Consider the following 24238-nt stretch of genomic DNA (forward strand, 5'->3'; position numbering starts at 1 on the left):
GATCACAACAAACTGTGGGATATTCTTAAAGAAACGGGAATATCAGACCACCTTACCTGCCTCCTGAGAAACCTGTATGCAGGACAAGAAGCAACAGTTAGAACCAAACATGGAACAACAGACTGGTTCAAAACTGGGAAAGGAGTATGTCAAGGCTGTATATTATCACCCTTCTTATTTAACTTATTATATGCAGAGTACATCACGCAAAATGCTGGGTTGGATGAAGCACAAGCTGGAATCAAGATTTCCGGGAGAAATATCAACAACCTCAGATATGCAGATGATACCACTTTAATGTCAGAAAGTGAAGAGGAACTAAAGAGTCTCTTGATGAAGGTGAAAGAGGAGAGTGAAAAAGCTGGCTTAAAACTCAACATTCAAAACACAAAGATCATGGCATTCAGTCCAACCACTTCATAGCAAATAGATGAGGAAAATATGGGAACAGTGTCAGATTTCTTTTTCTTGGGCTCCAAAATCAATGCAGACGGTGACTGCAGCACGAAATTAAAAGATGTTCCTTGGAAGGATAGCTATGACAAACTTAGTGTATTAAAACGCAGAGACAACACTTTGCTGACAAAGGTCCATATAGTCAAAGCTATGGTTTTTCCAGTAGTCTTGTGTGCTTGCGAGAGTTGGACCATAAAGAAGGCTGAATGTCAAAGAATTGATACTTCTGAAATGTAGTGCTGGAGAAGACTCTTGAGAGTCTCTTGGACAACAAGGAGATCAAATCAGTCAATCCTAAAGGAAATCAACCTTGCATATTCATTGAAAGGACTAATGCTGAAGCTGAAGCTCTAATACTTCGGCCACCTCATGGGAAGAGCAATTCACTTGAAAAGACCCTGATGCTGGGAATGACTGAAGGCAGAAGGAGAAGAGGGTGACAGAGGATGAGATGGCATCACCGACTCAATGGACATGAGTTTAAGTAAACTCAGGGAGATAGTGACGGACAGAGAAGCCTAGCACTCTGCAACTCATGGGGTCACAAAGAGTCAGACACGACTTCGCGACTGAACAACAAAAAGAAAATCAGCAGTTAGGAATTTGGGAGGAGAGCAAGTCTGAGTATGACAAGACAGCGGATTCAGTTTTTGAGAAGTTGTATTTGAAAGATTCACTAATTTCAAGGGACTACAGAATGAACATAACTGGGCTAAATACACATCAGGATATATATATCAGTATATATCACGACATTCTATAGATGATTTAGAACTAGACAATGAAATTTATCTCCTGCTAGCTTATAATTAGGCAGGATTATTCATTTCCCAGTTAGCTCTGTCATGCACACATACACATCAGCAACATTTAGCACACTATAGTGAATACTGGCGTTCATGAGACACTTTTATTCATGGTATTAAAATCTTACAGAAAACACAAAAATCTCAACATCCCTGGGATCAAATAATATCCAGAATGTATAATACCATCTAAAGTCCTTAGCAAATGGATGTGATAAATGAATAATCCAAACACCTCATTTAAGCCAACAGTTTCAAACTCTTCTCACTCAAATCCATACTTTAAAAGTAATGGCAGGGTGGGAAGGGGTAAGTAGGTGCATAATTTTGATTTTATTCTTTTATTTCTCTCTCGCAAGTTGTAATAATCAGTTACCCCCTGAATAAAAGGCTTACAGCAGACAAGAATAGAAGCCAGCATCCGGATAACTAGTTGATAATAAATGAGCAGTATTTCAGCTAAGGGCAGCCCAGATCATTTCATAGGCAAACCTGATGTTCAATCATTTTTGATCTATCTACTTTGCTGGTATTATTAGCTCTAGATACAAATGTCTGAGGCTTTAAAAGTTGGTAAGGAGGCAAAAATGAACTTTCGTAATTCTGGACTGGTGCTCTTTCAGTAAATTTAACAAGAGAGAAAACCCCTGCTGGGTTTTTTGAGTGTATCTATAGGTAACAGGAGTGTCTTCGGCGTATAATTCACAGGCAGCTGCAGGGCGCTTACCTGGTTGCAGGTATTGATGTCTATGCCCCCCTTCAGATATTCCACGACTTTGTCTAAGTTGCCTGCTCTGGCGGCACGGAGGAAGCTTGCATTGCTGTCAGACTGTGAGAAACAGAAAAGAGCTTCAGTGAGTTACTGATAAAGTGAGAACATAACAAAAACAAAGACACATGAATGTTTGCACCACAGATCAGAAAAGCTTTGGCTGCAAAATAATTCAAACCTGAGTTTAAAACACTTAAGAATAATTAACAGGACAAGTGAGCAACCTCACAACATTTCTAGAGAGCTAAGGACATTAATGTCAATGGGAATACATTCTGCTCTATTAAAGAGTGTAAAAGAATCATTAAAATAAAAATAATTTTACTGCTTTATTCCAAATCTTTGGCTAATTTGAAGATGAATTTATACTACCCCCAAATCCACTTTTACCCATTCATTTTAGCTTCAGGAAGCTAGTGACTTTATACTGAGCCTAGTATGAAGCCAAAAAGGAATAAAAAACTACAAAGAAATGAAAGGTTCTGGGTTTCTTCTTTCTTCCTTGACTGGTTTTCAGATGCATCTGAGGGAGAATACCGACTACGGGTCACCTGGAAGTCATCTGTCCTTATGATAGGGGAAAAACAGAAAGTTGCAAGGATGCTTTGAGGAAAGCAGATAGTGCTAGCTGGCAGGTGCGGACTGGGCCAATGCAAATTTTGTGATCGTAGTGATTCTGGAAGAACAGATTAAATTTAAGCCAGCTGACATAATACCAGATTCAAATCTCTTGGTAAAGATGATCAGTCCGAGTGGAAACTGCCTTCTAAGTCCTCATCTTGAGTCCATTCCTCTCAAAACCTGATCCTGGGAAAATCAACTGAATCTCCCCACCCCCACCAAAAAATATGTCCAAAGGAGGCTATTTCAGAGACGTAGCCACAGGCACCTTGCCTCTCTGACTTGCTGACAAAGTCTGATTTTCAAACCTTAACACAAGGATGATGATACAAAACTTCATTAGGTTCCAAGATACTGGCCTCACTCTATAGATCTTGTGGTATAACATCTGACTAAAGAGGAAATGGGCTTCCCAGGTGGCGCTAGTGGTAAAGAACCCGCCTGCCAATGCAGGAAACATAAGAGATGTGGGTTCAATCCCTGGATCAGGAAGATCCCCTGGAGGAGGGCATGGCAACCCAGCCCAGTATTCATGTCTGGAGAATCTCCATAGACAGAGGAGACTGGCACGTTATGGTCCATAGGGTCGCAAAGAGTCAGACGCGACTGAAGCCACTTAGCACACACACACATGCAAAGAGAAAACAGCAACCTACCTACAAGAATAGATCCCTACGAAAAGGGACCTACTAGAAAGGGAGATGCAGGTGGGATGGCTCTTAATCCACCATTCTCCCCAGTAGGCTACACTGCTGCCTCCTTCTCTCTTGAAAGGACTCGGCAAGGGCCTTTGGCATATTCTTGGACATGTTTATTATGACTGGTGATGAAGTACACACATAGAAATGGAAGTGTTTCCTCTGGGAGTCTCAAATACGGAATTACTTGCAGACTGTTAGAATGATTTGCACTGGGAAAGACTGAACACCCTAAGACAAAATTACCTCACATTTAAGCCAAATACCACAATGCCATATATATTTACGAATTTGATAGATAATTTATGAGGAGTCAAAAGGTACGACTAAAATCTGTACATCTGGACTGCATGCTCGGAGCCTTCAGAAACATATCCCGGTGTGACTAACATAGTGCTGCCTTCCTCCTCCCCGCTCTGCTGGGATGCCTCACGCTTCACCCTTCCTGAAAGCTATGCTCATGGCAGGGTGCCCCCGGCATATCTGCAACGTTGCAGGGACTGAATGGTAACTCATTTTGAAATGCCTATGCTATGGACGTATTTGTGATTTGTAGCAAATTCTAAATTCCAGGAAGATTTTCCTCCTTCAAGTTTCTTGCCCTAGCACTTAGAAGTGAAACATGATAATACTTTCCATTATGCTCCGTCAATATCCCACAAGAAACATTAGTTATTACAAAACAGCAATTAAATAACATTAGGTCACAAAAAGTATGACAGCATTATTTCCAATATCTAGGTTTTTAAAAACAAATCCACATGCTATATATATATTCTTGGTCTTCCCAGGTAGTACTAGTGGTAAAGAATTCACCCAAAGATGCAGGTTCGACCCCTGGGTTGGGAAGATCCCCTGGAAGAGGGCATGGCAACCCACTCCAGTATTCTTGACTGGAGGATCCCCATGGACAGAGGAGCCTGGCGGGCTACAAGAGTCCAACATGACTGAAGTGACTTAGTACGCACATATACTCCATACTATATTAAAGATGATGCCTAGAAAGTACTTCCATCCAGTACACAAGGCTTCATAATTATAAGTAACATTTATGAATGTCAAGCACTTTCCCGGTGGCGCTGGTGGTAAAGAATCAACTTGCCAATGCAGGAGACGCAGGACACAGGTTCAATCCTTGGGTCTGGAAGATCCCCTGGAGTAAGAAGTGGCTTCCCCCTCCAGTATTCTTGCCTGGAAAATTCCATGGACAGAGGAGTCTGGCAGGCTACAGTCCATCGGGCCACAAAGAGTCAGACTGAGCACATGAATGTTTACGGTGGGTCAGGCACAGAGCTAAGAAGTCATATGCATTATATTGTGACTACAATTATATCAGGAGAAAGCAACTATTATTATGCTCATTTAATAGGTGAGGAAAGAGGTTTAGAAAATTTTTAAGGTCACAGAATTTTTCAGTGGAAGATCCAAGGTTTAACTCCTGTTTCTCAGTCTCAAAGCAGCAAGTCTTATCTGCTGTTCTGCCTCATCTGTGCAAAGTATCAAAGCAGATGTTACTGTAGCTATCTAACCTCAGCTATAGGTTTAGTTTGTTTATGATAACCTCAGTATGCCCTTGGTCTACCTATTTGCTCTGTAAATCCTGGCACTTGCTTGATAGAGCGCCTTAGCTAGAGAGAGAATTCTTGGCTGACAGCTCTAGCCTCAAATTTATCAGCCATCTATGCACCTAGAAAAATGAAGAGCTGGCTTGAGACAAACTACTTAGAAACACATTCACTTCGGAATAAGGAAAGAGACAGTAAAGTACATTCTGCATTAAAAAGCCAGTTGACTGTCTTTCTCTACATGTCTAACATGATCAAACTCACAAACTATGATCAGGGTTCACTATCATCCCTGTTAAAAAAAAAAAAAAAGAAAGAAAGCCATGAAGTAGAGACAGAGGGTGTAGCTGACCCTGCAGGAATGAAGAAACACCCAGAGACACCCTGTGGAAGCTTGGGGGTGGGGGGTGCTATTGTTGGTCTGAAGGGACTTCAGGTGTCATGGAGGGGTGCCTATTAGACCCCGTCAGAACCTTCTGTAGGGGCTGGGCATGACATTGAGGACTGCTTTTGCTGTTACATAATAACAAGTTTTAATAACTAATTTTCTCTTTTCTGAATCAAACTCCTAAAAAGTAAAGGCAAGTAAAAGATTTAAGGCCAGTCCCTGGAATTCTAGCAACAACAAAAAAATAGTTTCCCGGTTTTTAGACAGGTTAGAGCCAATGGAAAGGAAACACGTGAGCTATCCTGGCAAGGGTCTCTTCAGCAGTTGAGTCACAGTAAATGTTGCTATAAGCTGTATTCTTCTAGAACCCCATTAAAGGATTTAGTTTCTCCGAAGTAAGAAAATGCATTAGAAACGCATTTTGCAAATACAACTAAGTGTGTTATTATAAAATGCTTTCAGATCATGAGTTTCAAGAACAAACTTAAAATGAAACTTCAAAATGTATATGTAGATCCTGGCATTACTGAAGGTTAAAAGTATAGATTGGTACAGAAGTATATATTTTTCTCCTACTTCCAGATAAACACTTGCAAACCCTGTACTACAAAGAGGTCAATCTGTGATTAAAGCTCTTGACATAAGAGCTTAGGATAAACAGCTTTTAGTCTGGTTACCTTCAATCAACACAGAGATGAAAGAGGATTCCGGGACTCCTGGTGAGAGACGCAGCAATTTTTACCATGCTATGTTTCCCTCTGAGTATGACAAAAGTAAGAACTTAAAAATTAAAATTAGGTATTAGTAGTGGGAGAAGGATGCTTTCAAAACAGACTGTTGTCTCTTGGCTTGACCCGGGAGATTTCACGCACAAAAAGCACGAGAAAGAGAGAAGAAGGCAACAGCAATTCCTTTGAGAGCAAAGTCTGACATACAGACTAACTTTTTATGCTTTGTTGCTGTCTGTCCCTAGAACTCTGGATCCTAAAACGAATTGTGCTTATGCCTATATAAAGTCTGACTCTGAACAAGGCATTCAAACGCTGAGCTCCACTTATTTTAATCTGCAACAGATGGATGTCATTAAAACTTGTCCCTTTTACAACCCGAGTGTGGCATCTCAAGCCGAGAAAGAAAAATTTCCTCTTCAATTCTTCTTGACACAGTTCTGTACGTTTTTTGATCCAAATGTTAGAAAAACAATACTTCCTCAGCATCCAGCAGAGCGGACATGAAAGGCAAGGAGGAATGCGCGTCCACAGAGCCGCGTTTCGGCCTGAAGGAGTGCTTCCCCGAAAGATCCAGGGGCTCACTCACAGGGGTCCTTGAGTTTGCTCCAAGATTTTGCAAAACGTCTATGCTTACAGGTCAATAACAGCCTAACACGGAGAATATAAGCATGTTCCAGGTCTTCTGCATGGCTACCCTTTTACTGAATACAGCCATCTATCTTCGGTCTGTGACTTTGTGTTTATAATTCAATGCATAACAGGTGAAGGAGAGATGGAACACAGACAGATGCACAATATGCAAAAGATTCTGCCGTAGAACTGAGACTCGTCAGAGAATCTGGCCATCGTGCACGGCAGGATGCACTAAAGAACCTGAGCACAGCACACAGTAGCGCATCAGTGTTCGTTTAGTCACTAAGTCGTGTCCGACTCTTGTGACCCCATGGACTGTAGCCCGCCAGGCTCCTCTGTCCATGGGATTTTCCAGGCAAGAGTACTGGAGTGGGTTGCCACTTCCTTCTCCAGGGGATCTTCCTGATTCAGGGATTGAACCTGAGTCTCCTGCATTACAGGAAGATTCTTTACTAACTGAGCTGCAGACCCTGCATACTAATAGGGACTTCCTTGGCAGTTCAGTGGCTAAGACTCCAAACTTCCTCTGTGGAGGGAGCAGGTTTGATCCTTGCCCAGGAAACTAAGATCCCACGTGTTGCACAGAGTGGCCAAAAAAAAAAAAAACTAATAAAAAAATAAAGTTACAAATAATAGGCTCAGATGCTATCTCTGCGTGGTCCAACTTGCCTTGACTATTGGCAGTAAGCATAATAGAAAATCCAGAGTAAAATGTTTTTCAGTTCCTAATTGCAGTGTTATTGGCTTAGGTACATATCTTTAGCACAATACTAATTCTATCACCAAGTAAATGAAGAGAGTTTTAAATGATTATCAAATAGCATGCCTTTAAAATTGGTTTCCCAGGTGGCTCAGATGGTAAAGTGTCTGCCTGCAATGTTGAACCTAGGTTCGATCCCCGGGTTGGGAAGATACCCTGGAGAAGGAAATGGCAACCCACTCCAGTACTTTTGCCTGGAAATTCCAAAGAGTTGGACATGACTGAGCGACTTCACTTTCACTTTCAATACTGGCATTGGAGACGTTCTCTGATAGCTTTATGTTTTTATTCTGAAGTAGGAAACAAAAGTTTAAATGTATTAATAATGGTTGTATGACATGCTTCTAAAAATGTATGCTCTGTATTTTTATTTAGGGCAAATTCAGAAATACATTATAGAAATACAAGGTTAAATCTTTTTACTATTAAACCAACATCTGTGATTTAGTTTTACACAGTTCTGTCCATTCTATTACATTGGCGCTATTTTTTTTTGAATAATACTAGTTTTGTAGTTCTGTTCATGCTTAATTTGTACAACTTTCATTTTAGTAATGGTCTAAGAGTTTAAAGAGTTTTATGTAGTTTGATTTTTACATCTAAATTACCACTAAAGGGAATTCTGTGGCAGTCCAGGGGTTAGGACTCCAAGCTCTCACAGGCCAAGGGCCCATGCTTAATCCCTGCTCAGAGTGCTAAAATCCTGCAAGCCACATGGTGAGGCCCCCAAAAAATGTTTTTAATAAAAAATTAATTATTAGTCTAATAAACATAACACTAGAGGTTACAAACTATTTTCATACTTCAAAGAGAGGAATATATTATTAATATTTGAGACACTCACATCCTCTAGGATGAATTAGCCACCAGCCTCAACTAACCTAGCAAGTGACACTGGGTACCTCCCCTCAGTCTGTGGCTTATCCTGTACCCTCCACAAATATTTTCCAACCAATTAACCATAAGAAAGCACATTTTCCTTGTGAAACTTAGGGAATTTGCTTATTTTCTTAGGATACAGTTATTCTTTAAAAAAAAAAAAAAACGGGATCATTTACCTGCCTACCCGGAGATCTACATTTTTACAGTAATACAAAATAAACAAAATATACTGAAATCACTTGAGGGGAAAAATCTTAATATGAACATAATAAAATAAGGGACATTTCTACAATTCCTTAGGTCTTTTCTTAGGAATGTTAAAACTATGTCCAGCAAATCACAAGTTGTATGATCTTGAGTCTTTATGGGTCTCAATTTCCTTATCAAAAAAATAAATGTACTTTATAGAATTGCTGTAAGAATGAAATATGATTTAAAGTGCTTAGCCCAATGACAGGCACAGTAGACACTGACTGAGCTTTTTTTAATTGCAGTTTATCTTGTAAATTATAAAGGCAAAACAACAATGGCAAATCAAAGGATAGATGCATACATATTATCTTCTTTAAATAAGAAGGTGCTGCCAGAAGACCAGAGTATTTGAAAATATCCTGCTAACTATTAAAGTGTCCTAACTGTTAAAGTGTCCTAACTGTTAAAGTAAGTGTTAAAACCCCACTTACTTTCAATTTAGCTGGCCACTAATAACAAAAATTACAATAAAACCTAAGTTTGTACACTGCAGCTCAAACTACATTTTTAGTGTCATTTTAACAGGTCTTTACACTGCAACTAAATGGAAAATGCTGAAGGAGCTCTGATCTTCAGAAAGAATTAACATAACCTCTCGAAAGGTTGTTTTTACTTCAGTGACATATGTTTTAAGAATTTTAGTTCCGATACAGGTGGTTCTATTTTTACTTTTAAAACATTACTTAAAATAATTAATGATTAACACATAAAATTGAGAATTGTATCAAAACAATATCTAACTTTATTTATCTAAATAAATTGCACCTGAATATTTCAAGCAAATACCTATCTGATATGCAAGATCCTTTGAAATTACTTTTACATAAAGACAAAGATTTTTTCCTTAACTTCATATGACATTTTGACATTGATTTGCACTAGCACACTAAATAAATCTTTTCATTATCAGTGTTTCCCCTGAGATTATTATCCATGAGAAGAACTGCCTATAGGATACCATAGGACATCATCTTTAAAAAGATGATGACACTGACAAATTAGTTGTTCCTAACTTGCACAATGGTGACAAAATCACTGCAGAGTAAATAGATGAAAAAGTTAGTATTCAAAAGCAATATCTTTTTTTTTACTGTGGAGGCAGTTTTCCTAATGCAGATTATTCGTATTATGCAGGGCGCTAGAGGTAAAGAAACCAGCAGCAAATGAAGGAGACCAAGAGAACAAGAGAGGGAGCCCTGAGTCGGGAAAATCCTCTGGAGCAGGAAATGGCAACCTGCTTCAGAATTCTTGCCTGGAAAAATTCCATGGACAAAGGAGCCTGGAGGGCTACCATCCATAGGGTGGCAGAGTCAGACACAACTGAGTGACCTGCTCTTTTACTTTCAAGGTGCCACACAGGCAAGAAAGAAACAACGCAGATTACTAAGTACGCATGGCTATGTCCTTGAACTCAAACTGTGATGCTGAGTCAAATTCTAGAGCATCTTTTTACTATACTATTCTAATAGCATCCTCTGGTCTTCAGAAATATTTAACATGAATCCAGGAAGACTGGATATGGCTCAAAGATCTTGATTGTTAAGTCTTCTAGGATAAATAGAAGTAAGTTGTTAGAGATAATTTTATACCTTAAAAAAATTTCTGCATCACATTTATGAACACTGAGTCAAAATACTAATAATGTAACAATATCTCTCCTCAGTAAATTAAAAATATGGCAAGAACATACAACTAATAGGAACAAAGACCTTATATCAAAAAAATAATTATAATGTACATTTGATTGATAACTATTTTATACTTCAGATTCCCTGTGATTTATACACAGATATATCCATTTAAAAATAATTATTAAACAGAAGAAGTATGAATTCCTCAGTTAGTATATCCTCAGACAGTAGAAGTCTGACCTGAAAAGTAACTCTTTTGCTGACATGAGTTTGGTTTAATAAAAATTACAAATGAGACATACTGAAACCTTAACTAAAACAGGAACTTTTACAAAGAAAAGGTAGAAACTTTCTTAAGTGGTTATAAGTTTCAGTTTTCTACTGAACATTATCATAAATTGAAAATTAAAACAACTTCTCCTAAGTCAGGAAAATCAACAGATTTTGATTATTTGTATTCTAGCTATATGTTCTGCCTATGACTCCAAAACGCCTACAGAACTCAGAAATTCTGTCACAAAGTACATGTCAATTTTTTTTTCTGAATTTAAATGGGAAGATAGTAATGGCTCCACCACAATACTTACAAATCTAAGGAAATCAGAAAAAAGGGAAATATTTTGCCATAGCTATAAGTCAGACATTAGATTTAATAGTTTCAGGTTCATCTTAAAACTTTAATAAATTTTAGAACACTGCAACTGAATGCTTCAGATTTTTCCAAGGGATAAGAAACTCTGTGAAAGTGAAAGTATGAAAGTGATAGTCACTCAGTCATGTCTGACTCTGTGGACCGCATGAACTGTAGCCCACCAGGCTCCTCTGTCCATGGGGATTCTCCAGGCCTGCAGTAGGTAGCCCTTCCCTTCTCCAGGGGATCTTCCCATCCCAGAGAAGGAACCCAGGTCTCCTGCACTGCAGGGGAATACTTTACTGTCTGAACAACAAGGGAAGCTCTTTGGGAGGTTTCAATTACACAAACAGATTAAAGGTAGTACTACAGTCAGTGAGCTAAGCACCTTAATAATTGCTTTAAACTGTTTATCTGGAGTTACTCTTCCTCCCTAAAGAGCATATCGTACTGGGAAAAAAGTGGCATATGGTCAGGAGATTGTGACCCCCACTTTCAACCATTCAGGTTCCTCTTGGTGTAGAGGTATCCTGTCACGTTATGGCTTCATGCCACACACCACCCCTCACATGACTACCTGAACTGATGGATTTGAAAAGTTCTGCTCTATTTATTTGTTTATTTATTTATTAACAAGGCAAAGGCCAGCAAAAATATTCTACACATCTTATATTACTGAATATTAGTTCCTCCATAATATTCGCTAATTTTTTCAATAGCCGATGTATAATGGAAATCTGCATTTCACATGCCAACAACAAAATTAATAAAAACTCACATTCCATATGCATGCATTAATATTTGATATTTGGCTTTCTCTTTCTGATTTCTGGAAAAATAGCACTGGTGAACCTATTTACTGAGAAGAAATCGAGACAAACATAGCAAACAGTCTGGTGGAAACACTGGAGGAAGGAGCGGGTAGGGCAAATTGCGAAAATGGCATGGACATATATACACGCTCGTGTGTAACGTAAGTAACTAGTGGGGAACTGCTGCACAACACAGGGGCCCCAGCCTGGCACGCCCACAACCTAGAGGGGTTGAACGGGGGGCGGGGGTGTGGCGGGCCGGGCTGAGGCTTACCAGGGAGGAAATGCAAGTCAGAAGTCTCTCAGTCCTGTCCGACTCTTTGCAACCCCATGGATTGTAGCCTACTAGCCTCCTCCATCCATGGAATTTTCCAGGCAAGAGTACTGGAGTGGGTTGCCATTTCCTGCTCCAGGGGATCTTCCCGACTCAGGGATTGAACCCGGGTCTCCTGCATTGCAGGCAGACGCTTTACCATCTGAGCCGCCAAGGAAGCCCCTTATGAGGGAGGGGATATATATAAATATGACTGATTTGTGTTGATGTATGGCTGAGACCACTACAACACTGTAAAGCAATTATCCTCCAATTAAAAAAAAAAAAAAGAAAACCTAGAGTTTCACGATAGAAATTTAATAGCACATACCACATCTGAATAGGATTGAATTCTAAACAGTTCTCTACTATTGCTTTGGGAACTCCAACCAGCATTAATTGAGAGTAAAACACTGAAAACATATTTTTAAAACAATCTGTATCCCAAGCCTAATATCTTTCCTAATTTTCAATGAGCTGGACATCTCCGTAAAAATGTTCTGCCAGCATCTTAAACTTAAATGAACATGGGCCAAAGCATGGAAGAGATTATCAAGCTTTCTGTCATATACACAAATCCCCAAAGGAATTTCCCTTTGCCCAGCACTGTCCATAAGAGTAGGTTTCATAAATGAATAATAACCTACCATAATAACACTCCAGTCAGAAGAAAAAAGACAGAGCTTTTGATATAATTTGGTAACAATTGTTTATTTAACTCTTTCTTTAAGAAATATTCTCTACACAAAACTCTTCTCATTCCCTGACTAATCCGTGTGTTAATATATTACAGAGCCTTTGGGAGGAAAGGTATATTAGAGTTTATCCCACTGCTATACTCAAGGATCAAGATAAATGAACCTGAATTAGGTTTTAGTCTCCCTGAAAGCCTTTAGAACTGTCGTGATAGGAAAAAAAATAAACCCAACCAAGTGAAAATGTCTTTCATCAATTCTTTATTATGCTGGGCATCCTACAGTGTTAATTTACTATTGCCCCCTTGAGGTAGGCACTGAATTTCTATCCCCATTGGTCTGATTATTCATCTTTAGACCATCTGTTCTGAAGCAGACATCACTCAGTCAAAAGCAGCTTCTTGACACAGCACAAAGGAGGCACTGACCGCACCCCCACACACTGCACACACAAAAAAGCTGATTGCTTCTCTAGCACTGAATTATTCAAGACTGAACAAGAAAATACATTCTTCCAAGGAAAGCTTCACAGTGGCTTACCTTAAAATATGACCACTATTTTAAAAGAACTTGCATATATTTTTCGATTCTTACATTGTTAATTTTAGTGTGGCCCTCCTAAAACTCACATGCAGATACAGAAGAGTTTTCTGTTTACAATAGTCCAGTGTATATCTGTAATTGTCAGTCAGATTGATTTTCTAGAACAGTATCACTTATTTACAGCTTACCAACCACACACAGTGATAACCTGACTCTACTTGTTTAAAACGTAACTCTGGACTCATTTCCCATTTATAGGAAATCATTTCCCATAAAAGACCAATTTAGAGGAAAGGAATCAAAACTGAGTAACTCAATTTTTTAATTTTACCTTTTTGAGTACATATGTTATATAATATTAATATCTACTCCAGAATAAAAAAAGAATTTGAATTCATTACTTTCTAGTACCATTTTTGTCCCAAGATGATATTTTAATTTTATAGGAATAATAGACCTAAGATCTCTATTTGTGCCACTCGTAGCATTTCTGTTTTTTTAGAAATCTTTCTAATTACTGGGCGTCAGGAATTTCAGCATTATAATTATGTTGCTTATTGGAAATAATTTGAGTCACTAGTCGCTTTGGTTAAACTGTTCTTAAGTTTATTGTTATCTACAAAATGGCAAAAGTCAATCCTTCTAATGTGCATATAATTTTTGAGAAGTTGTTTATTCAACCCATTCTCCAAAGCATGTGGGTCCCAAAGGAGTACACAGTTTTCAGACTCTTGTGTACATTTGTGATGATCTACATGGAAAGCAAAATTCCAATTCTCAAAAAGTCTGCATTATGCTAAATATAACATACAAAGTCATTTTTTACACTCATTTCTTGACTCTATGCTGGCCCAGTGGTGCACAAAACTTTAAAGTTAAATTAAAAAATACCTAAAGGATACACAATATGTGTACTGTATAAGAAGGAAATCATTTCCCAGTTTGACTCATTTCATTAACTTGATTAAATTACTGAAAAGATATAAATGTGTACATACTGGAAAAATCAAAGCTTCAGTTTGGAAAAAGTGAAACCAAATTAGTCTAAAACCAGATTGTTTTTGATAATAAAATATATATATAGGATGGACAAACAACAAGGTCCAACTGCATAGCACAGGGAATTATAGTCAGTATTCTTTAATAAATCATAATGGAAAGAATATGAAAAAGAATATATATGTGTGTGTAAATCACTTTTTTTGTACACCAGAGACTAACAAAATTGTCAATCAACTATGCTTCAATAAAAAAAATTTTTAATAGTTAAAAGAATTTAACCAGTTCTTTATAAGAAGTTATTTAGTTGAGAATAAGACAATTTTGAAGTCCAGCAGTGTGTTAAATGCAAAGAATTAAATGCAGAAAAAATAAACATGATCTGTCCCCTCAAAGGCTTCCCAGGTAGCTCAGTGGTAAAGAATCTGCCTGCCAAAGCAGGAGACACAAGACACTTGGGTTCTATCCCTGGATCAGGAAGATTCCCTGGAGTAAGAAATGGCAACCCACTCCAGTACTCTGTCTGGAAAATTCCATGGAGATAGGAGCCTGACAGGCTACAGTCCATGGGGTAACAAAGACTGAGCGACTGAACACACATACATCCCCTCAAAAGATTTTAAGATCTGCATTTAGAAAATATCTTTCAGCTGCAACATAGTCCATGAATCAGATAGAAGTGGGCAAAAATGGATCCATGGATATCCATTCAGAAACAGTAGTCCAAGCAATAAATGCTTGTGTGTTTTACAATATATTTTACATTTGGAACATATAATAGGAATAGCAACACAGTATTTTACACAGTTCCTGGTGATAAGTTAGGTGGAAGACACAGCGGGCATAGGACTAGCAAGTGAAATGTCATAGTGGTAGGGAAGAAGACAGTATGCAGGAAACTATGAGTAATGCAGTGTGGTGAATTATAAAGTTGGAAATGACAAAGAAGTTAAAATTCTCAACGTAAGGCAGGGCCCAGCCTATGAATGTTCTTACATGCTATAATAAGGAGACTGACTATTACCCTTTAGGTGAAAGGGCAGGAACTGCCAAGATCAGAATGCTGTCCTCAAGATGATCACTGGAGTCACATGTGGAGGGCGAGTTAGAGGTAAAAAGAATGAAGTCTGTAAGACAGTTTGGATACTATTGCAATGGTCCTAGTGAGCAACGTTTCAGGGACAGCAATGTGAAAAAAGGAAGTGATCTGTCATACATGCAGGGGAAAGAAGTTATACAACTTGGGAGAACTGAATTTAAGGATTTATAGAAAAGAAGAAATTAAGGAAAGCTTGGAAACGTCTAGCTTTGGTACATAATCAGCAATAATACTAATCAAGATCAGAAAATTGGGGAAACAATACCTAAAATTGGAGAGAACACAACAGTGTGGTTTTGGTCTAATGAAATCTGATGTGCTATCCCAGCATGGTAGTGTGTTCAAAATGCAAGACTGAAAGGTCTAGGAGAGTGTATGGACTATAGACAGAGGCCACAGTGTAACCTCTGGGACATGGTCTGGGGTTTTTTGCAGTGATACTGGATTTGTCTTCATTCCTTACCATTTCTCTGTCAATAAGCCTCCTCAGAATAGGAAAGCACTTCTTGTGTTGCCTGTGGAAGCAAATACTGCTGACCTATCAACATCTTGCATGAATGCCAGGAAGTGCTGATAAAATACAAATTGCAATGTATATGTATACTTCAGTATACATGTATATGCATATACCAGTGAGACTAAAACAGAAATCTGTACGGGAGGTTTCTCACGAGCTTAGAATACTAATAGCATGCAGCTGACGTTTCCCCATAAGACCAGGGCACAACTGAAGTACCGCTTTATCCACAATGGATGTGACCTGCTGTAACTTTCTAAATTTACCCTTGTGCTATGTATGAACTATAATTGTCTAGAATGGCTCCAGCTATTCAGTTCTAATTCTATGAAAGGTAAAGAGATTCCTTAACTTTACACTCAAATATAAAAAAGGCATGGAAAAGTGGCTTTAAAAAGAAATGTAGGTATTATACTAAGTGAAAAAGAGCCAATCACAAAAATACAAATGCTTTATGACTCCACTTATATGAAGGACCTAGAGTAGTCAGATTCATAAAAACAGAAAGCAGAGTGGTGGTTGGCAGAGGCTGGGGTTGGGGGTTGGGGTGGGTGGAGAGTTATTTAATGGATGTAGAGTTTCAGGTTTGCAAGGTGAAAAAGTTCTGGAAACTGGTTGTACAACAATATGAATATGTATATTTAACACTATTGAACTGTACAAATGAACTTAGAAATGGTTAAGATGGTAAATTTTATGTTAGGTGTTTTTTAATCCACAATTAAAATTTTTAAAAAGAATTCTTAAAACTGAACAATAAAAAGACAAATAATCCAACTAAAAAAAAAAAAGAAAGAAAGAAATGTGTTTAATTAATTATAGTATCTGACACATGGCAGTGGGAAAGGATTAGCAAATCAAGTACCTGTAGCTTGCACTGCCTTTAAAAAAAAAAATTAGCTTATACTACAAAATCTCTGTTGGAAATCAGTCAATAAAAACCCCTCCAGTTATTACTGCATTTCACAGAATATCTGAACTTCTTCTGAGGCAGCTTTCAAAACAAATTCTTGATTTGTTGGGGTAAGAGTATTGGCATCAACTTCAAAGAGAATTTTGAAAAGTAAGGGATCTCCTAATTTAAACAGAACTAAAAACAAAAGCAGGGTTAATTCATCTCATGAAACTAAGCTTTAGTTCAGATGCTCAAGACTGTTTTTTAAAAATTAAGCTTAAGCCAGGTTTAATGAGAAATGGAGAATTCTCTATTAGTTGTTTTTTATTCTTTGACTTCTACAGTTCAGTTCAGTTCAGTTGCTCAGTCATGCCCGACTCTTTGCGATCCCACGGACTGTAGCATGCCAGGCTTCCCTGTCCATCACCAACTCCCAGAGTTTACTCAAACTCATGTCCACTGAGTTGGTGATGCCATCCAACTATCTCATCCTCCCGCCTTCAATTTTCTACAAGAATTTGTATTAAGTGGATCCTGTGGGTCTATTTGCAGAGGCTTGGGAAAACGTCTTCACAATACCCTCCCAACCCACCCTTCTCGCCTCAAGTCTGACCAAGTTCCATTACTCTGGGGTTCCATAACACCCTGAGACTCATTCAGTCATTCATAAACGCTTATTGACTACTAGTTGTAAAAACAACACTGCACTAAACGTTGTGAATGGCTACAGCAGGATCCCCAAATATACGCTGACACATCTATCTCCCAAACTAGCCTGACCCTCCAGGATAGATGAGGCCATCACTTATTCATCTTGGGTGTCTCCACGGCCCAGCACAGGGTTTAACAGAGAGTAGATCAATAAACCTTTGTGGAAATAAGATAAAATAAAGGAAGAAGTTCAACAAAGTGAAACTGGCCAAATAGACACATGAAACAGCACTGGTCACTATGAATTAAACTAATGAAATTTTGGTGAATCAAGTACATTTTCACAGACTTACTAAATTTTAAAACTTGGTTTAAAATCAACATGTATACACTATCATGTGTAAAATGGATAGCTGGTGGCAAACTGCCATATGACACACACTATGTAATAGCCTGGCACTCTGTGAAAGCCTAGAGGGATGGGATGGGGGCAGAGGAGGGAGGCTAAAGAAGAAGAGATTATATATGTAATTATGACTGATTATTGTTGTATGGCAGAAACCAACACAACACCGTAAAGCAGTTTTCCTCCAATTAAAAAATAAATTAAAAACTAAAATCCTGATTAGCAACATTTATACTTATTTCACCTTTATAATTCTATTCGATAACCACAATAAAACCAAATCTTGCCTAACTCTTCCTAAGGGTATGTGAATATAGAGTAATGGGGTCAGGATGCCCTCCAACTATGGGACTTCCCCAGTGACTCAGCAGTAAAGAAGCTGCCTGATATTCAGAAGATGCAATGTCAATCCCTGGGTTGGGAAGATCCCCTGGAGGAGGACATGGCAACCTACTCCAGTATTCCTGCCTGGAGAATCCCATGGACAGAGGAGCCTGGCGGGGTACACCCTACTGTCCATAGGGTCGCAAAGAGTCTGACACAACTAAAGCTACTTAACACGCATGCAGGCCCTCCATCTGTATCATTATTATCTTACAGCTGAAATCATGGGAAAACTTAACAGTGGAATTGGTTAGATAGGCCATGGACTCAACATTCTCTGAGCTTAATTAGTTTAACAGATAACTGCCAACTATGACATTAGTAAAGAAATTAAACACAGAAAGAAAAAGTATTTTATTGATATTGACTACATAGAACTATTAGTATTCTGTTTCTCAGAAATAATAAACTATAATTTTATCATTATAAAATTATTATTGCTCAAATTGTTAAACGATTTTTAATAAAAATTGTTTAAATTGTTATTGTTTTATTATTATAAAATTGTTCTTTTCTGGAGGGGGAAACTACATAAAGCAGTAACCTAAGCTTCCATTATTGCAAAAATTATCCAAAGAAGAAGGCATGATAATGTATAACAACACATAGTAATACACTGCACTAACCCCAGTAGTTACAATAAGACTAACTTCTAAATAAAAGAGATGATTGGCATGTTTAAATTATTTTGACCAAGATACCAATGAGAGAGGCTATTTTCTTTTAGAATTACTATGCATATAAAATACACCTCACTTCACTCATAGGGAAACTATATATGTACTTCCACCTCCACATTCTTATATCTGTTACACGATATATAAAATTAAACCAACATTTATGTGCACAGGTGTATGTGAGGTGTGTGTGTAAGAATTTGTGTGGAGAGTGAAGGAGACAACCTACTGAGTGGGAGAAAATATTTGTAAACAATATGATGGACAAGGGGTTAATATTCAGAATATATAAAGAGCTTATACAATTCAACATAAAAAAAATTCAATTTAAAAAAAAAACAGGGGGGAAAAAGAAAACCAAACAATTCAATTTTTTAAAAAACGGGAAAAAGAACTGAACAGACATTTTTCCAAAGAAGAAATGCAGATGCTAACAGGCACATGTAAAGATGCTTAACATCACTAACCATCAGGGAAATGCAAATCAAAACCACAATGAAATATCACCTCACGCCTGTCAGAATGGCTATCATCAAAAAGACAGCAAATAACAAATGGTACAAATGTGGAGAAAGAGAACCTTTGTATACTGTCAGTGAGAATGTAAATTCGTGCAGCCATGGTGGAAAAGCGTATAGAGGTTTCTCAAAAAACTACAAATAGAACTACCATGTGACTCACAAATTCCATGCTGAAACAAACCAAAACTGCTAACTCAAAAAGGTACCTGCACCCTGATGTTCATAACAGCATTATTTACAATTGCCAAGCTATGGAAGCAACCTAAATGTCCATCAACATATGACTGGATAAAGCAGCTGAGATATATACATATATAGAGATACACACACTATGTAATAATATCCAGCCATAAAAAACGAAATTTTGCCATTTGCAGCAATATGGATGGATTTGGGGGGTATTATGCCCAGTGAGATAAGTCAGATACAGAAAGACAAATGCCGTATGATATCACTTATATGTGGAATTCAAAATACAACAAACTAGTGTCGGGCACGACTGAGCAACTGAACTGAACTGAACTGAGTGAATGTAACAGAAAAGAAGCAAACTCAGATATAAAAAACAAACTAGTAGTTACCAATGGGGAGAGGAAAGGAGGGGGATTAAAGGAGCAGAGGAGCAGAGGAGTACAGGAATAAGAGATACAAGCCATTATGTATAAAATAAGCTAGAAGGATATACTGGAGAAGGCAGTGGCACCCCACTCCAGTACTCTTGCCTGGAAAATCCCATGGGCGGAGGAGCCTGGTGGGCTGCAGTCCATGGGGTCGCTAATCGTTAGACATGACTGAGCGACTTCACTTTCACTTTTCACTTTCATGCATTAGAGAAGGAAATGGCAACCCACTCCATTGTTCTTGCCTGGAGAATCCCATGGACGGGGGAGCCTGGTGGGCTGCCGTCTACGGCGTCACACAGAGTCGGACACGACTGAAGAGACTTAGCAGTAGCAGAAGGATATATAATTTACAGCATAGGGAATACAGCCAACATTTTATAAATTTATTTATAAATGGAGTGTAACCTTTAAAAATTGTGAATCACTGTACTTATAATTTATATAATATAGTACATCAACTATACCGCAATAAAAACAAAAATCAAAAGATGTTTAGATTGTGCCACTTCCGATTAGCAATGTTTAATATGGGAACCCAGCACATAATATGAAGCTTGATGAGAATTTGGGTATATACTAAAATCCTGTGGCATCCCAACAAGGTACGTCCTTTATAGTTGGAGAAGCTCCACATCTATTTGGTTTCCTTTTCCTATTGGGCTTTCCTCAATTGTGCTCAGACAATTAAGAATCTACTTGCAATGCGGGAGACCTGAGTCAGGAAGATGCCCTGGAAAAGGCAATGGCTATCCATTGCCTGGCAACAATCCTGGAGAATTCCATGGACAGAGGAGCCTTGGGGGCTACAGTCCAGGGAATCCCAAAAAGTCAGACACGATAGCAACTAACACTTTCCCACATGTAAGTGTGGCATATTTCAGCAGTTCAGTTCCCTCTACTAATGACATCTTTTCATAGACTTAACTATTAATTTAACATGAATTATATAAAGAAATCATTACAAAGATTATCCTGACCTAAAGCCTTTCTCTTCTGGTTATAATTTCAAGTAAGAGAATTAATTACACATGTTTTGATTAGGGTCACCACACTTGTGTTCACTATGTTCCATTCAAAGATAATTGTCAAAGGCACACCGAATAAGTCAATTGTTTACCATTTTTACAAGGTTCGTGCACATTTATGTCGTTTTAGTGATTTTTTCCTAAATTTAAAAAGGATTTTCTGATAGCATATGAACTGACATATACCATATTAGAATTCTATGGGGCTTCCCTGGCGATCCAGTAGTTAAGACTCTCTGCTTCCACTGCAGGGGGTCCAGGTTCAATCCCTGGTCAGGGAACTAAGATTCCACATGCCACATGGTGCAGCCAAAAAGAAATCAAACGAAACAAAAAGAGAATTCTACATGCCACCTAGATCTGCTTTTTTCTAAGTCGTTCTTCTACTCATGAGACTGTGTGATGTGCAGTCTGCTCTGTGTGGTTACACTCTGGCTAGTCAGCTCCCTGAGGGAATGAATAATAGTTTGTACTTTTTGTCTTTCTCACACTTACTACTACAATACTAACTGTAGGCTAATCCTACTATATGCCAAAATATTTATGTTCTCATTGAATAAAACATGCTATTGAAGAAACTGAGGTATAGTTAGATTAAAGCACTCGTCCATGGAGAAGGAAATGGCAACCCACTCTAGTACCCTTGCCTGGAAAATCCCATGGACAGAGGAGCCTGGTAGGCTACAGTCCATGGGGTCGCGTGGAGTCGGACACGACTGAGCAACTTCACTCACTTTTTGACTATTCTACCTCCAAACTTAGGTTTGGCCCTGAAGATAAATACTTCAAGTGATTTTCCCCAGTGTTTTACATGAAAGATTTCTTTGGATTTATTTTTAATATAATAAAGATACTTTACTTAAAAAAAAGAAAAAGTACTTGTCCATGGATATTTCGTAATAAGTGTCAGAGCTGTGTTCGGTACCCAGTCAGTCTTACTCCAGAGGCCATGATCATATCACCATAAGATACCACCTCCCAGGCTCTGCCCAAAGGTGCCATATATCTTTCTACTACTGAATGCCTTGTAGAAGTGTCTGCTGCTTCCTGTTCTGGGGGCAAATTAATGCAGTCGCGTTGGTGGCCCCAATGATCATGTTCTGGTTTCCCTTGGCACCCAACTCCCTCACCTGTGCCCGGGGCAGGGCCTGAAGTCTGAGCACATGGCACTGACACCGCTGGAATACCAAGATTTCTTTTCTTTAATGATGCTAGCTCGAGAGCTGTGACTCTCAGGGACTCAACCACGGTACTTCAAAATATTATTGCATACTATATTCAACAAGTGAATCCAGAGCAATGTCTCCATCACGCTTGCTATTACTACGATGCACAGGGAAAAAGTTTCAAGCTCCAGAGCGCAGTAGGCTTCAAAGACAGCATTTGTTCCTCTGTTTTCAAAGCAGCATGCAGACTTTTACAAGCTCTTACTGATACATTTTCCTGAGTGGGATTTAAACCTGGACTGCTTCCAAAGTGGATAAAATCTCTCTCAGCTGTTCTTAATTAATCACCATACCTGCTATTTAAATGTTGGTTACACCTATACAAACATAATAGTAAATCTTGTTTTCCTAGTAAAACTTTAGTAAAGTATACCTATAAAAAGTCCTCTCCTCCAAATTAATTGAAAAGTTAAATGTAGAATAGTAAATAAGAATTTCTTATGCAACCTAAAGGAAACAGAAAAGCATATTCCATCGGAGTATAACTTTCTGGGCTTCCCAGGGGGCGCTTGTGGTAAAGAACCCACCTGCCAATGCAGGAGACTAAGAAACTTGGGTTTGATCCCTCTGGGTTGGGAAGATTCCCTGGAGGAGGGCATGGCAAACTGCTCCAGTATTCTTGTCTGGAGAACCCTATGGACAGAGAAGCCAGGCAGGCTGCAGCCCATAGGGTTGCACAGAGTCAGACAAGACTGAAGTGACTTAGCATGCACATATAACTCTCTAGGTTCTTTAAGTCCTTTTTTGTTTTTTAAATCTCCCTTCTTTGGAAAACAAAAAACAAAAAAAACAAAAAAACCAGGGGGAATCACTATAAAAGCATATACATATTCTCACAGAACATTTTAACAGTGAGTTAAAGGGAACTCCCTGGCAGTCCAGTGGTTAAGGCTCTGCACTTATCCCAGGTCAGGTCATTAAGATCCCACAAACCTCACAGCACAACCAAAAAATAAATTAAAAAATAAAACATACATTAAAGAAAAACAGCCAGCAGCTCTAGTTCCATTACTCAAACTTAACACTGCTTATTTCAATGTACTTTCTTTTTTTTTAATTTAAATGTATTTATTTTAATTGGAGGCTAATTACTTTACAATATTGTATTGGTTTTGCCATACATCAACATGAACCTGCCACGGGTGTACATGTGTTTCCCATCCTGAACCGCCCCTCCCACCTCCCTCCCCGTACCATCCCTCTGGGTCATCCCAGTGCACCAGCCCCGAGCATCCTGTATCATGTATCGAACATGGACTGGCGATTCGTTTCATATATGATATTATACATATTTCAATGCCATTCTCCCAAATCACCCCACCCTTCGATGTACTTTCTTTTAGAAGTTTTCTAATATACACTGTATCTATGCATATAAGTAATATTTTTACAAAATTGGGATAATAATACCTAGTCTTCTACTTTCAAAAACTAACATTACTTGATGTACACGAGCTGTTCAAGCAAATCTGTTGAGTGGATGGTCTATTTTCAAAAGCCTGTAAATTAAAGTAAACCCAGTGAATTTAAATAAATAAATAAAAATAAAAACTAACGTTACCAAATTGATAATGCCTACAACCATTCCCTGGTGGCTCAGAGGTTAAAATGTCTGCCTGGAATGCAGGAGACCTCGGTTCAATCCCTGGGTCGGGAAGATCCCCTGGAGAAGGAAATGGCACCCCACTCCAGTACTCTTGCCTGGAGAATCCCATGGAGGGAGGAGCCTGGTAGGCTACGATCCATGGGGTCGCAAAGAGTCGGACACGACTGAGCGACTTCACTTTCACTTCTCACACCATTCAAAAGTTGTAAAGGAAATTCAAAATCTCATATAGTAGTTTATAGTTGGATTACAACTTTTTTTTTTTTTTAGCTTTCCCTAGTTATTTGCAGAATAGTGCCTTTGTTTTCACTGTTGTCAAGAACGCTACCATAGGGACTCCCCGGGCAGCCCGGCGGTGAAGACTCTGTGCTCTCAAGGCAGGGGGCACAGGTTTGGTCCCTAATCAGGGAGCTAAGATCC

General features: G+C 38.6%; 1 protein-coding gene across 1 annotated transcript in view; it reads right to left on the minus strand.

The window, feature by feature from the left end:
* ANK2 (ankyrin 2) overlaps window positions 1–24238 on the minus strand; it is a 251070-nt gene that overhangs the window by 214218 nt on the left and 12614 nt on the right. Inside the window, exon 2 of the mRNA XM_052641694.1 lies at window positions 1990–2091. Coding sequence (XP_052497654.1) covers window positions 1990–2091 — 102 coding nt within the window. The remainder of the gene's footprint in view (window positions 1–1989; window positions 2092–24238) is intronic.

Source organism: Budorcas taxicolor, chromosome 6 (assembly GCF_023091745.1).
Source record: "Budorcas taxicolor isolate Tak-1 chromosome 6, Takin1.1, whole genome shotgun sequence".
In the NCBI taxonomy this organism is placed as follows: domain Eukaryota; kingdom Metazoa; phylum Chordata; class Mammalia; order Artiodactyla; family Bovidae; genus Budorcas; species Budorcas taxicolor.